A 16,131-nucleotide genomic window follows, 5' to 3' on the forward strand; every position below is an offset into this window, starting at 1 on the left:
AAGGAGAATGTAAAATCACTGCTACACCTCTTCCCTGCCCACTTCAATGTTGGTATTGTGCCTTGGAAAACACAGAAACAAAACAAAAGTGACAAGAAATCAAAACATATTAGACTTCAAAAAGAAATAATTAGCTATTCAACTTTAATAGCTTTAATATTAACAAGAGTCATGATTAAAAGCCACGATTTTAAAAATTAAAATATTAAAATGGCTGTTTGATGTCACCATTTCTTCCTACACTAAGCCCAAATGGGGTGGGAAGAGATTTGAGGAGCAAAGTTCTCACAAATTTGCCCCCACAAATACAGAATTGGATAATCTTTTGATTGCCATCATTCTGAACCATCTATGTCTATGCAGAGCTGTTATGTTTGCATAGACATAGACATCATCTTCAAAGTGTTGGAGAGGTGGGGAGTGGGGATAATGACATATGTGATCACAATGTAGGCAAGAATCTCTAGCACTAGGACTGAGATTGTCTTGCTCCAATTCAGTAGGGCAAAAAGACAATCCCAGATGCACTCATCATAGTCCTGCTATCAATATTCCTAGATGGAATAACGGCTGGATCATCTATTCTGAGTCACCTCAAAGAAGTGAAGATAGCTGTTTAGGATGTAAAAAGCAAGTAAAACAGCGTTTTTCACCCTTCCTAATGCCGGGGCCCCTTAATACAGTTCCTCCTGTTGTTCTGACCCCCAACCATAAAATTATTTTTGTTGCTACTTCATAACTGTAATTTTGCTACTGTTATGAATCATAGTGTAAATATCTGATATGCAGGATTTATTTTTGTTCACTAGGCCAAATTTGGCACAAATACACAACATAACCAAATTTGAATACTGGTGGGGTTGGGGTGGATTGGTTTTGTCATTTGGGAATTGTAGTTGCTGGGATTTCTAGTTCACGTACAATCAAAGAGCATTCTGAACTCCACCAATGATAGAATTGAACCAAACTTGGCACACGGAACTCCCACAACCAACAGAACATACTGGAAAGGTTTGGTGGGCATTGTGGTGAAGTGTAAATTTTAGTCTACTGTTGTGTATGGTTATAGATGGGTGTTTGGGAGGGTAAGTATTTAAAGTTGCATAAATAAGGGGGATGGTAGCCAGCTCAGCTCACTTAGAGCTGGGTTGCAATGGAAATAGGGGTGGAGCCAACTACCACTTGGCAGGGCAGCCATTTTAAAACAGTCCGTCTGTAGTCAGCGAACTGCAGGAAGGCTGGTTTTGTTGTGTTTTAACAACCAGTAAGGCAGTCTGTAGACTGTGAACTGCAAGAGTGGCTGGTTCTGTAGTAGTGAGAACCAGGGAGGTAGTCTGTAGTTTAAAAACTACAGGGAAAGGCTGATTCTACTGTAATGAGATTCAGGAAGGTTTTGGCTTTTAGCCTAGGTAGTTTAGATAAGTCGAGTTGACTTATTTAGTATTCAGTGTATGAGTAGAAAGGGTGAGAGAAACCCAGTGAGAATCTTTATTGCAACAGAAATATCACAAAGAAGGAATAAGCTTGTATCTGAAGTACTATATTAAGGGAAGAAACACAGTTTGAAGAAAAATAAGTTTGAAACCTGTTTAGTAGAAAGAAGAGTCCTTTCCAGAGTTGTTTTAAAGAATGTTATAAATGTAACCTCTGAAGATTTGTGCCTCTAAGAGTAAGAAACATTGAAATACATCAAGCTTCTGTTACATTTCAATAAACTTGTTACAGTTCTTATAAAGCCTGGTCTCTGTTACAAATCCTTTCCAAGTTAAGTCATGCTACACATTGAAGAAAGACCAAATCAATATTACTAGCTATTTGCTACGCTATCAATTTAATAAGCCCTTACAAAGTGGTAGCTCCTTTACAAAACCGTTACAAATTGGTGGCTTCTTCACAAATTGGTGGCATCTTTACAGGCATTGACCTTGAGTTTCGGAGTTGTAGTTCACCTACATCCAGAGAGCACTGTGGACTCAAACAATGATGGATCTGGCCCAAACTTAGGATGAATACTCAGTACACCCAAATATGAACACTGGTGAAGTTTGGGGAAAATAGACCTTTGGGGAAAATTTGGGAGTTGTAGTTGCTGGGATTTATAGTTCACCTACAAGCAAAGAGTATTCTAAATCCCAGCGAAGACAGAATTGGGCCAAACCTTCCATACAGAGCCCCCATGACTAACAGAAAACACTGCGGTTTCTGATAGTCTTTGGTGACCCCTCTGACACTCACTCCTGACCCACCCCAGGGGTCCCAACCCCCAGAGTGAGAAACGCTGATGTAAAAGAAGAAAAATGCTTCCTGCCAATTGCTCTGCTCCTCCAGTAAGACCTAAAATGAGGCTATGATGGGAAATAGAACAACTAGAGTTGATTGCAATATATTCACTAAGATTGTTAGCTCCTTTTGTGTGTCTAAAATGTGAAACACATTATCATGCACTCTTCAAGAAGTAGGCAAGACACCACATTTCCACTTTTTCATATAAAAGAGCTGACCTTTTAAAGGATCGTTCTCTTCCGAAATAACTTCTACTTACTGCAAGCTTGAAAACGTGAGGTTGATGCGGTAATTGTTCCAAGTTCTAATTGTCCATGTACAATTTAAGTTGTTTGGATAATTTCCAGGATAGAAGGGAGAGCTGAATGACCCTGATGGAACTGGAAGTTCACCCCCACAAAAGTAATCTAGTGGAAAGTAAAAGATAAAGAAAGACACAATGGTATTGAAACTGGCAGATTTATGAAGAGAGATCATTAATATACCTTCAGCAAACCCATGTGTAAATGGCTTTTTAAACTACTTGAGCCGCAGAACTCAAACGATAACAGCAAACAATGCCCTCATTTACACTGCTATACTATGCAGTTTCAGAGTATAGTTTAGCTGCATTGAAGTGGATTATATAAGACTGCACTGCTATATAATGCATTTCAATGCAGATAAATTGCATTCTTAAACTGCATCATATGGCTGTGTAAGGTAAAGGTAAAGGTTTCCCCTTGACATTAAGTCTAGTTGTTTCCAACTCTGGGGGGTGGTACTCATCTCCATTTCTAAGCCAAAGAGCTGGTGTTGTCCATAGACACCTCCTAGGTCATGTGGCCAGCAAGACTGCATAGAATGCTGTTACCTTCCCGCAGAAGCAGTACCTATTGATCTACTCACATTTGCATGTTTTTGAACTGCTAGGTTGGCAGAAGCTGGAGCTAACAACAGGAGCTCACCTTGTCCATGGATTTGAACTGCCAGCCTTCCAATCAGCAAGTTCTGCAGCTCAGTGGTTTAACCCACTACGCCACTATGGCCCCTCATAGATGACGCCAATAAGTGGCACTCATACCACTGAACTATGTTGTAATAAATTATGTACGTTGTGCACTTTCCTCAGACAAATTAGGGAGAATGGAATTAGGATGAAATATTATCTTTCCTTGATATTGTGTCTATTCAAAATCTTACACACATACACACAGATGCTCTTGGCCAGCAATATAAGTTGAATATGTAGAGAAGGAAAGCACTGATGGAATGATACTAAAGAAAATTGCAGCTAAACGGAAAAACATAATCTGGAATTACATTCAGTTTGAAATTCATATCATACATGTTCAATATTATTTGTGAAAATATGGTCCCATCTATTTTTTACAAAAAAGTTGAACTTTATAGTTCATTTAAATTTAAAAGAACAGGAAAAAGCAGATCAACAATATTTAAAAGACCAATACAAACTATTCAAGTGAAAATCCAATTATGGCAACCGAAGCCTAACACAGCAAAAGCTTAACTAGTCTTATGAAGAAACTGATGTTTCCTCACACAACTTTAATTGGGAAAATATTCGAGTATCTGAAGACAACATTTATAGTTGTGAAATATGGCCACTGTATGCTGGCCAGAGGGATAAACAATGAATGCTGACTACTTCGACATGAATCCAGTTGTTGGTTTTAGTGGGAGTATACCCACTAATCAAAGGTATTTATTAAGTCAATATACTGTTTCAATGGGTCTAACAATTAGATGTAGGACACAGTATAAAGCTGAAGCTCGTTTGCTTTTTTACTTCCAAGTGTGGGATGGAGATATGGATGACACCTGCTATATAATCAGAAGTGAGTTCTATCATACTGAAAGCTTTGGTTTTATGTTATTTATATATTTATTTTAGGATTTAAATTATTTAGACTAACAATAAAAAATCACTAAAGCTTTTATATTAAATCACAAGGAACACCCATAATTTATATCTATTAAAAACATGTTCCAGTTATCTGTAGGTGTTGGATGAAAAGGCTCTGCAAATGCAACACAAAATATATGTTAAAATATGTTTATTTCAGACAGATATATGTTTACATGTATGTGCATATATAATGCCCCATATCTTAAAAAGAAGGCAAGAGGCGGTAGTAGAAAGTAGAAAGTAGTAGATATCATCACTGTTTGTTTTCTTTTTTCCTTTTCTTTTCTTTGGGTCCCTGTTCAGATTTCACATTACTTTCTGTCCTTGTGATAACTGGACTTTGAAAAAAAATTATTGTGGAAACAAGGATTGGTGATAAAGCTTCAGTGGAGACACCTTTGCCCCATGATAACCTTTTCAGGAGTGAATTTACTTCCTAGGGGTAGATTTCCTTTCATTTCCTGTTGAGACACTAGTAGGAAGTTTCCCAAAGATGTCATCACCTACAATTTCTAAGTTCATCTCACAATTAGCATGCCATCACCAGATGCCATTTTGCATCTGCCATACAATCCAAAATGAACTCTAACAAACTGAAAACATTGTTTTTATGAAATTTATATATCTATTTTAGGATTCAAATCATTTAGACTAACACTAAAATATTTACTAAAGCTTTTATATTAAATCACAAGGAAAACCCCTACTTCATATCTATTGCGAACATGTCCCACTTACCTGTAGGTGTTGGACGAGAAGGCTCTGCAAATGCAACACAAAATATATGTTAAAATATGTTTATTTCAGATATATGTTTACATGTATGTGCATATGTATGTATATAATACCCCATATGTTAAAAAGAATGAATGAGGCAGTAGTAGGAAGTTTCCTAAACATGTCATTTCCCAGTTAATATCAGAGGAAAGCTGTCATCTGGGGATAAAATCCTGCTTGTTTTTAGGTTATACTGCCATGTATCATAGCAAGTCACAGAGAAGAATATTTCTTTTGGGATGAAAATGACCAAAAGCTTGTTCTAAACTGGGCACCATAATCCAAAATATTACTGTCACTATAGTTGACTCTGTTAATTTCTTTAAATGGGAACTTACCTCTGGTTGTAGGAAGTGAACCTGAAAAATAAAGAAAGAAACCCATTAGTATTTCCTTGAACATATTAATGGCTTGATTTGAAATGTCTATATGTCCAGCATTCTCTGCCAAATTATGCTATAAAATATCTGAGTGTCCACACAGTTTCTATTTTGGGATAAACAGCACACTTGTGACTAAGTGTATGAAGGTCACACAACTGTAAAGAGAAAAGTGCATGTCTATATTTTTTTTAGAAAGATAATCCTTCTATTTTAGTTTTTAAGACAAAGGGCAGATCAACATTAACCTCTTATCTCACAGGTAACAAGTACTGTATTGTCCTTCGATGGTTTATATCTACTCCCTCCTCTCCAACTGATTTAGAGTTGGGAGTGAGTCCTAAGCTGTCCTGTAGCAATGAAAGCACTGCAGAAAGCAATAAAACCGAATTAGTGAATAGCACTTTTCAGGCAACAGGGAAGTATTCCCTCCTCATACAATTTCAGCATGGTGATGATTACTCTGGTTCTTTTTGCCCTCATTAGCATGATCAGATAATCTATATCTATATTATATTGTGATGGTATCACATTCCCTGCTTGATCCCTCAGCCATTGGGACCTAAACCTTTACTGAATATTTTCATGATGGGGAGGCACAATCATAGAAATCTGAGTGGGTAAGCCATATCTTTTTTTAATTATGATCTCCACCCATATTTTCTTTTCCCGTTTTCTTCCCATGTCTGAGCCTAATTAAAGGGAGGGTTGCATAATTTCACCAAGATCTTAAGGATGATGTTGGGTCCATTGAAGATAATTTTTCGGCACATTCATAAGTTGAGTGTTGGAATAACAGTTATAATAAAAGGGGAGAGTGAAGAGATGTTAAATGTACATGCTGTCATATCAAAGTAATCAAATATTTCAATATAAAAATAAAGAGGTGTAAAAGGTACATATGACAAAATCATGAAATACCTGAACACATAACACCTGCATCTTCATTGTGGCGACAGTTATGAACTCCCCAGCCATTGTTAGGGCATTCCCATAGGTAAGTTTCACTTCCACCACATCTAACGTCATCCAGAACGATGAGACCAGAGCCTTGCCCAAAAAATGCTGACCCTGGAGCTCTGACAGCATATCCACATCCAAGTTGTCTGCATACAACATTTGCATCATTTAAGTCCCATGAATCATCACAAACTGTCCCCCAGACTGAATTGCTATAGTTAATTTCTACACGGCCCTCACATCCATGAGCTCCATTCACCAATCGAAGACCTTGGGGAAAAGCGATACCAAGAACATATTGTTTATTCAAGTCAATAGAGCAGAATCTTAAAAGTGATATATTACCAATTTTAAGAGACTCTTTAATGGAATCTTATAATATAAAGGAAGGTGGACAAACCTAGACACCTCAAAAATGACATGTATGCTTAGGGTACATTGGGCATGAACATCTGGAGTTACTCTTAAAATAAATTATTATATTAATATATTAAATTTATAAATGCACTCTAAAGTTAATTAAACATTAATGATGAACAAATATTTTACCTTGCTCCTCAAAGTGTTAGTTGAGCTTAACAGTATAAATAAATGGTGTTTCTGTCTCAGTCATCCCTGTGGATAATTTTGAAGGATTTTTGGAATTCCAGCTAAGGGATGCTCCACCTGTCATTTTTGGTTTCTAAATATTGCATCCTCTTTTTCCTCATTTTTTAAAAAAGCTGAACATTATTAGATGTTTAGACAAACTGATTCAAAACATTTGAAATGGAATGTTTGGTAATACAAAAGAGTTTTAAAACAACAGATGACTATAGATAGAGAGCAATGCAAATACTGTAACGTGACAGTCCCGTCATCATTGAAACTTCTGATAACTCTTTAAATACTGTATTGGTGCAATAAGCATATCTGGACAGCAGTGTACAATTATCTCTGGTGGTTCAAGGTATACAAACTTTGTTTCATGCACAAAATGTATTTTAAAATATTGTATGAAATAAACTTAAGGGTATGCATACAACATAATTGAAATTCATGTTTAAACTTAGGTCACTTCTCCAGGATAGCTCATTATGAATATATATATAAATAAAGGTATTCCAAAATCTGAGAAACCCGAAATCCAAAACTCTTCTGGTCCCAAGCATTCTGGTTAAGGAATAGGCTCAACCTTACTTTCCTGGCTTTGCAATCACAAGAGGGCACTCCAAATTTGTCTTACAAGATCATAGTAAAGGAGACCTACACAGCATGTTATCATAGCAAAGTTCTCTTTTCTATTTTTAAGTGGGAAGAAAAGCAAGTTCTTCCCTCCTGGCATTATTTTCCTATTAATACATGCTACAGCCTTTTTATCAGAATAGAATTGATGAAAATATTTCTTGATTCTTCATCATTCCAGATGAGGTATAAGCAGTATCCAGGTTATGAACAAGACAGGTTCTGTAGGTTGAATCTGCATGTAAGTTGGAACAGGTACATTTTTAAGTGCAACTACAGCCAATTATTATTTTATTACCTTTGGATAGCATAGAAAAGGATCAATAAGTTTATGGTGCTTGTTTTTCTTTTCTTTTTCTTTTTTGCCTCTGTTCAGAATATTTAATCTTGTTTTCTGTCCCTGTGATAATTGGACTTTGAAAGAAATGTCTTGTGGAAACAAGAATTTGTGATAAAGCTTCAGTGGAGGCACGTTTCCCCCTTGATCACTCTTTCAGGACTGAATTTCCTTAAAAGGGGAAGATTTCATCTCACTTTCAGTTGTCTCAGGGGAGAGACAGTATTAGGAAGTTTCTCAAAGACATCATCACCTACAATTTCCAACTTCATATCAGAGGGAAGCTCTCATCTGGGGATTCAGAACTATAGTGCTGAAGGAGAGAGGAAAAGCCTGCTTGTTTTAGGTCATGCTGCCATGTATCATAGCAAGTCCCAGAGAAGAATTATTTGGTTCTTTGGGATGAAAATAGCTGAAAGCCTGTTCTGAATTGGACCCCATAATCTAAAATATTATTGTCTGTGATGGCACGCATTGTCATTATAGTCGACTAAATAAACTGTCAATTTCATTAAATGGAATCTTACCTCTGGTTGTAGGAAGTGCATCTGAAAAATGAAAAAAGAAACCCATTTGTACTTCCCTGAATACTTTGATGGTTTGATATGAAATGTCTATAAGGCCAGCATTCACTGCCAAATTATTCTATAAAATATCTGTTGAGTGTCCACACAGTTTCTATGTTGGTATAAACTGCATACTTTTGACTAAGTGTATTAAGGTCACACAACTGTAAAAAAAAGTGCATATCTGTATTTTGTTTAGAAATATAATCCTTCTATTTTTCATTTTTAAGACAAAGGGCAGATCTACACTGACCTCTTATTCCAGAGGTCATAACAAATACAGCATTGTCCTTGGATGGTTTATATCTGCCCCCTCTTCCCCAGATGTTGTAGAGTTGGGAGTGAGTCCTAGCTGCTCAGTGGCACCGAATCTGCTTCAGCACCATGGGATGACCCTTACCATTCCCTGTCCTTCTTTTGATGGTGGCCCACAGGAACAATATGGGTCCTTCTGGTCAGTCATTACAACCTCAATGTTTCTTACATCAAAGAAACACTAATTTCATATACACTAAGAAAGAACTTCACCTCCAGCGGGGATAGATTATCTTTAAGATTGATACCCCATCTGTGCTGAACCATTATAGCTGGTATGCTCTGGAACATCATACTGTTGTGGTTTTTCAAGAGTGGAGAGTTAGACATTGTTCCCTTCTTTTGCATGTCTGGGCCTAATTAAAGTGAGGGTTTCATAATTTCACCAAGATCCTAAGATGGGAATGAGTCCCCTCTGCCCAGCCAACCTTACTGTCCCTTCCCACCCTCCACCTTGTGGTGGTTCTCCAGTCACAACACGGGTACACGGCTGTAACATCTGTTATGGAAATGGGGCAAAGAAGAGTTGGAGAAGGAATGTGGAGACGAGGAATCACTCCCTTCTCTCCTCCTCCCTTCCCCAATTGTCATATTGCCCTTGGTGATGCCACTGCAGGAAGTGGGACCAGCCCAACACAGAGGATGGGTGAGGATGTTAACAGCCATCCCATGTCCCAAGGTCACCCAACCGCAAGAAAGTTGGGGTGGAAGTTGCACATGGTTCTATTGCAATATCAGCCCAAATGTTCAGATGAGTCCAATGTCAGGGGTACTCTGAATGTTATGCCAGAATTAGGACTATCCCCCAACTTTAATTAACATGGAGCAAGGCTACATGAAGGTGACCTTCCCTGTGTTGCCCTAAATCAGCTCTGTATGGCTTTTGGATGCTACAGAACTGATCTGGGAACCATCTGAACTAAGTGGTCACTGTAGATGTGACCATAGCCATGTTTGGATGGTCATGTCTGTGGAAGTTGAGCTGAGTTCTTTTTCTTGAGGTTTTTATAAGGTTAGTCTTTTTTTTTTAGTGTACATTTTAGGAAAAAGATGGAAATGGTTGTCCATTGTATGCAGAAAGTCCTTGTTATCAATGGGCACTGATTGGAGAAGCCCATCTTTTTTCCAACTTTACTAAACTGTCCCATAGAAATGAAAGCACTGCAGAAAACAATAAAACCAAATAATTTAATACACTTCTAAGGCAATATGGAAGTCTTCCCTCCTCATACATTTTCAGCACGATGATGATTACTCTGGCTCTTTTGCCCTCATTAGTGTGTGTGTGTACACATCACTATATATATATATATATATATATATATATATATATATATATATATATAAATGGTGATGTTGTTGCATTCTTTGCATGATTCCTAAGTCACTGGGACCTAAACCTTTACAGAATATTTTCATGATTGGGAGGGCACAATCATGGAAATCTGAGTAGACAGGCTTTTTCTCTTTTACTTATGATTTCCACCCATGTTGTCTTTGTCCCCTTCTTTTCTTTTCTTTTTTTATTGTGTCTTGATGTACTGTTTATTGCATGTCGTCAATATTGCTTTAACTGTTTTTAATTTTGCTTTTGGTGTTATATTGCTGTGTTGTGTTTTGAGGCCTTGGCCTTTGTAAGCCGCATCGAGTCCTTCGGGAGATGCTAGCGAGGTACAAATAAAGTTAATAATAATAATAATAATAATAATAATAATAATTAATAATAATAATAATTTTCCATGTCTGAGCCTAACTAAAGTGAGGGTTTCATAATTTCACCAAGATCCTAAGGACGATGTTGGGTAAATTTTCAGCACATTCATAGGTTGAGTGCTGATATAAGAGTTTTAATAAAAGGGGGGAGTGAAGAGATGTTAAATGTGTATCCTATCATATCAAAGTAATCAAATATTTCAATATGAAAATAAAGAAGTGTAAAAAAGTACATATGACAAAATCAGGAAATACCTGAACAGATGACTCCTGCATCTGCATAGTGGCCACAGTTATGAATTCCCCAGCCATTGTTAGGGCATTGCCATAGGTAAGTTTCATTTCCACCACATCTAACATCATCCAGGACGATGAGACCAGAGCCTTGTCCAAAATATGCTGACTTTGGAGCACCGACCGCATATCCACATCCAAGTTGTCTGCATACAACATCTGCATCATTTAAGTCCCATAAATCATGACAAACTGTCCCCCAGACTGAATTGCTGTAATTAATTTCTACACGGCCCTCACATTTATGAGCTCCATCCACCAATCGAAGACCTTGGGGAAAAAGCAATACCAAAAACATATTGTTTATTCAAGTCAATAAAGTAGAATCTTAAAAGTGATTAATTGCCCATTTTAAGGGAATCTTTAAGGGAATTTTATAAGATAAAGGACCTAGACACCTTAAAAATGACATGGATGTTTAGGATACATTGGGCATGAACATCTTTAGTTACTCTTAAAATATATTAATGTTATCTGGTTCTCTCATGTTCCTTGTGATTATTTAGAAATGCAATATACAGTTAATTAAACATTACTGATGAACAAATATATTTCCTTGCACTTCTAATAGTAATTGATCTTAACAATATAAATAATGGTACATCCTGTCAAAATATGCGTATTGCACCAATACAGTATTAAAAGGGTTCCCAGAAGTTTCAGTGACGATGGGATTGTCATGTTACAGCTTCATTCCAAATTAGATTTACTCATATTCACTCTGTTCCATAGGGATTACATTGAAGTAAACAAACAATAGATCTGTAACCTCAGGAAAAAAAGTCACTTCTTCTAAATCCTCTTCCAAAATGCAATCTTCTGATTTCATGAGAATTTTGAGATTGGGATGTAAAAGGATTTGACTTTGCATTGCTCTCTATATATGGTCATTTTTTTAAAAAAAAACTTTGGGATTACCATACATTCCATTTCAAGTGTGTTCAAATATCTAATAATGTTCAGATTTTAAAAAATGATGAAAGGAGGATGCAATAATTAGAAACCAAAAATGACAGGTGGAGATTCTCATAGCTGGAATTCTAAAAATCCTCCAAAATCCAAAATGATCCACTTGGTGACTGAGAGTAACACCTTTTATTTCTGTTGGTTCAAGGTATACAAACTTTGTTTCATGAACAAAATTATTTTAAAATATTGTATGAAATTAACTTCAGGGTATGCATATAAAAGAAATACAATTCATATTTTGATTTAGGTTGCTTCTCCAGGGTAGCTCATTCTGAATGTTTATATACATAAAGGTATTCCAAAATCTGAGAAACCCGAAATCCAAAACACTTCTGGTCCCAAGCATTCTGGTTAAGGGGTACATTCAACCTGTGTATCCTTACTTTCCTGGCTTTACAATCACAAGAGGGCACTCCAAGTTTATCTTACTTCACTTCACTTCACTTCACTTCACTTCACTTCACTTCACTTCACTTCACTTCTTAATTAGTTGCTCTCCACTAAGGTGCTCCGAGCGACTTACAATTTGAAATAGCATTTCACAATATAAAAACATTCAACAGTGACTATTTGACAAATTAGATCTGATTACTTATGCACAACCAAACAGCCAAGTCTTGAGCATTTTTACAAAAGGTCGCAACTCCGACATTGCTCTAACATATGGAGGCAACAAGTTCCACTGAATTGGAGCATAGATCGAAAAAGCCTTGTAGCTTCCAGGTGTACCTCCCTAGGGCCTGGTATGTATGGGAGATTTTCCTGGAATCGCGGTTGCCCCAGGTTCGAGATGCAAGAGTAGCTGGGTATCATCTGCATACTGGTAGCACTCTATGCCAAAGCTCCGCACCAGTCCAGCAAGTGGTCAGACGTAGATGTTAAATAACAGGGGCGAGAGGATACCACCATGGGGAACTCCACAACAAAGGCAGGAGCTCCCAGAGCTTTGGCCTAACCACTCCACCCTCTGCCTCCGGTCCTGGAGTAACAAACTGAACTATTTAAGGGCTAAACCTCGTACACCAGATATAGCCAATTGATGAATCAGCAAGTCATGGTCCACGGTGTCAAATGCAGCTGTGAGGTCCAAGAGTACCAGTAGTGCTGATCTGCCTCGGTCTGACGACGCATTTCGTCAGTAATAGCTACCAAAACAGTCTCTGTCCCATGACCTGAATGAAAACCTGATTGAAAGGGGTCAAAACCTGCAGTCTCATCTAAGAATTGCTGTAGCTGCCCCACCACCATCCGTTCAATTACCTTGCCCAAAAATGGAAGGTTTGAAACTGTGTGATAGTTACTAGGTATGGCTGTATCTAGGCTTGGTTTTTTCAAGAGAGGGTGGACCACTGCTTCTTTAAGGCAATCTGGAAAAAATCCTTGCTCCAAGGAGCTGTTGATGATGTTCCTTAAGGGATCTCGTAGTTCCTCCCGGCACTCCTTAACCAACTGGGAGGGGCTAGGATGGAGGGAGCAGGTAGTTGGTCTTGCTGCAGCTAGAGTCTTTTCCAGGTCTTCCATTTCTAATGACACAAAATGTTCTAGAAGTTGGCCACTAGATGGCCAGAAGGCCTCTAGTTCCCTCGATGTGTCCTCTGTGGGAAGTAGCCCTTCGCGGAGCAGATTGATTTTATTTATGAAGTGGCTCTGGAAAGTCTCTGCTGTAATATCTTGACTAGCCACATATTTGGCTGGATGGGTTGGATTTGTGATGTTACGAACAATTTTAAATATTTGGGGCAGGTCGAGATCTGGCAGAAGCTATCAATGAGAAATTATATTCTTTTTTGGGCTCTCTGGTGGCTGCTTCGTAGATTTTTTTTTATGTATTTCGAAAGCAGACTTCGATGTTTCATCAGGTTTCTTGTGCCATTTACATTCTAATCTCATCCACTCAAGTTTCATCTGACGTAATGCATCCGTGAACCACGGAGATCTATTCCGGCGAGGGCGAAAAGCCCGTTTAGGGGCAATTGTATCTAAGGCAGTTGATAGAATTTTGTTCCAGTTTTACACTTGTTCATATAGAGAATCAGCGGTGTAATCCAGTTCTTTAAGGACACTCAAAGGTCTAGTAGAATCCATCAGCTTCCTCGGCCGCGTGAAAATTTGTTCAGTCTCCGGATGCTGTGGTGGTGGAATCTCTATTTGGGTTTTCTGGATGTAGTGGTCAGACCAAGGAATCTCTAAGACTGAAGATAGAATCACTTGTATTCCGATACTAAAAATCAAGTTCAAGGTGTGCCCAGCTCGATGAGTAGGACTGGTCACCATTAATGAGAAATCTTTTGTTTCAATAGATTGTACTAGGTCCCTTACTATCGAAGAAGACAACAACCTATTTGCATGTACATTGAAATCACCCAGTACGATGAGACTTGGGAGCTTCAGGGCCCAGTCCACCACAAGGCTTACAACATCATAGTAAAGGAGACCTACATAGCATTATTTTTTTATCCTTTGGATAGCATAGGGAAGGGTTAATACCCCTGTGGTGTTTGTTGTGCTTTTTATCATTTCTTTTCTTTTCTTTTTTGGTCCCTATTCAGAAGATTTCACCTTGTTTTCTGTCCATGTGATAACTTGATTGAAAAAAGTCTTGTGGAAACAAAGAATGGTGATAAAGCTTCTGTGGAGACACCTTTCCTTCATTATAACTCTTTCAGAAGTGATTTTCCTTCTGAAGGAAAGATTTCTTCTCACTTCCTGTTGTCTCAGGAAAGAGAGAGTAGTAGGAAGTTTCCCAAAGATAACATCACCTACAATTTCCAACTTCATATCAGAGGGAAGCTCTCATCTGGGGATTCAGAACAATAGTTCTCAAGGAGAGAGGAAAAGCCTGCTTGTTTTTAGGTCATGCTGCCATGTATCATAGCAAGTCACAGAGAAGAATAATTTGTTTCTTTGGGATGAAAATGGCCTAAAACCTGTTCTGGATTGGGCCCCATAATCTAAAATACTACTGTCACTATAGCTAACTGAATAAACTGTGCCAATTTCATTAAATGGAAACTTACCTCTAGCTGTAGGAAGTGCATCTGAAAAATGAAAAAAAAACCTATTAGTACTTCTTTGAGTACTTTTATGGTTTGATTTGAAATGTCTATAAGGTCAGCATTCATTGCCAAATTATTCTATAAAATATTTATTGAGTGTCCACACTGTTTCTTTTTTCAATTTACTAAGCTGTCCCATAGCAATGAAAGCCCTGCAGAAAACAATAAAACTGAATTACTGAGTAGCATTTCTAAGGCAACTGGGAAGTGTTCCCTCCTCATAAATTTTCAGCATGGTGACAATTACTCTGGCTCTTTTTACACTCTGTAACATAATCATAATCTATCTATCTATCATCTATCTATCTATCTATCTATCTATCTATCTATCTATCTATCTCATTGTAATGGTATCACATTCCCTGCATGACCCCTCAGTCACTGGAACCTAAACCTTTACTGAATATGTTCATGATGGAAAGGTACTCATAAAAATCTGAGTGGGCACACCTTTTATTTTTTAATTATGATCTTCACACATGTTTCTTTGGCCTTTTCCTTTCCATGTCTGAGCCTAACTAAAGTGAGAGTTGCATAATTTAACCAAGATCCTAAGGAAGATGTTGGGTAAATTGAAATAAATTTTTAGCACATTCATAGGTTGAGTATTGGTATAACGGTTTTAATAAAAGGGGAGAGTGAAGAGATGTTAAATGTGCATCCTATCATATCAAAGTAATCAAATATTTCAATATGAAAATAAAGAAGTGTAAAACGTACATATGACAAAATCAGGAAATACCTGAACAGATGACTCCTGCATCTGCATAGTGGCCACAGTTATGAATTCCCCAGCCATTGTTAGGGCATTGCCATAGGTAAGTTTCACTTCCATTACATCTAACATCATCCAGGACGATGGAACCGGAGCCTTGTCCAAAATATGCTGACTTTGGAGCACCAACAGCATATCCACATCCAAGTTGTCTGCATACAACATCTGCATCATTTAAGTCCCATAAATCATGACAAACTGTCCCCCAGACTGAATTGCTGTAATAAATTTCTACACGGCCCTCACATTTATGAACTCCATTCACCAATCGAAGACCTTGGGGAAAAAGCAATACCAAAAACATATTGTTTATTCAAGTCAATAAAGTAGAATCTTAAAAGTGATTAATTGACCATTTTAAGGGAATCTTTAAGGGAATTTTATAATATAAAAGAAGGGTGGACAAACCTAGACACCTTAAAAATGACATGGATGATTAGGATACATTGGGCATGAACGTCTGGAGTTACTCTTAAAATATATTTATGTTATCTGGTTCTCTCATGTTCCATGTGATTGTTTAGAAATGCAATATACATTTAATTAAACATTACTGATGAACAAATATCTTTC

The 16,131-nt window shown here is 37.5% G+C and overlaps 1 protein-coding gene across 1 annotated transcript in view; it reads right to left on the bottom strand.

The window, feature by feature from the left end:
• LOC132770144 (uncharacterized) overlaps positions 1-16,131 on the bottom strand; it is a 282,948-nt gene that overhangs the window by 252,367 nt on the left and 14,450 nt on the right. Inside the window, exons 8-16 of the mRNA XM_067466268.1 lie at positions 15,526-15,834; positions 14,745-14,765; positions 10,720-11,028; positions 8,398-8,418; positions 6,271-6,579; positions 5,308-5,328; positions 4,931-4,954; positions 4,242-4,304; positions 2,543-2,690 (exon numbers count right to left, since the gene is read on the bottom strand). Coding sequence (XP_067322369.1) covers positions 2,543-2,690; positions 4,242-4,304; positions 4,931-4,954; positions 5,308-5,328; positions 6,271-6,579; positions 8,398-8,418; positions 10,720-11,028; positions 14,745-14,765; positions 15,526-15,834 — 1,225 coding nt within the window. The remainder of the gene's footprint in view (positions 1-2,542; positions 2,691-4,241; positions 4,305-4,930; positions 4,955-5,307; positions 5,329-6,270; positions 6,580-8,397; positions 8,419-10,719; positions 11,029-14,744; positions 14,766-15,525; positions 15,835-16,131) is intronic.

The sequence above is a fragment of the Anolis sagrei genome, chromosome 3, assembly GCF_037176765.1.
Source record: "Anolis sagrei isolate rAnoSag1 chromosome 3, rAnoSag1.mat, whole genome shotgun sequence".
Taxonomy (NCBI): Eukaryota; Metazoa; Chordata; class Lepidosauria; order Squamata; family Dactyloidae; genus Anolis; species Anolis sagrei.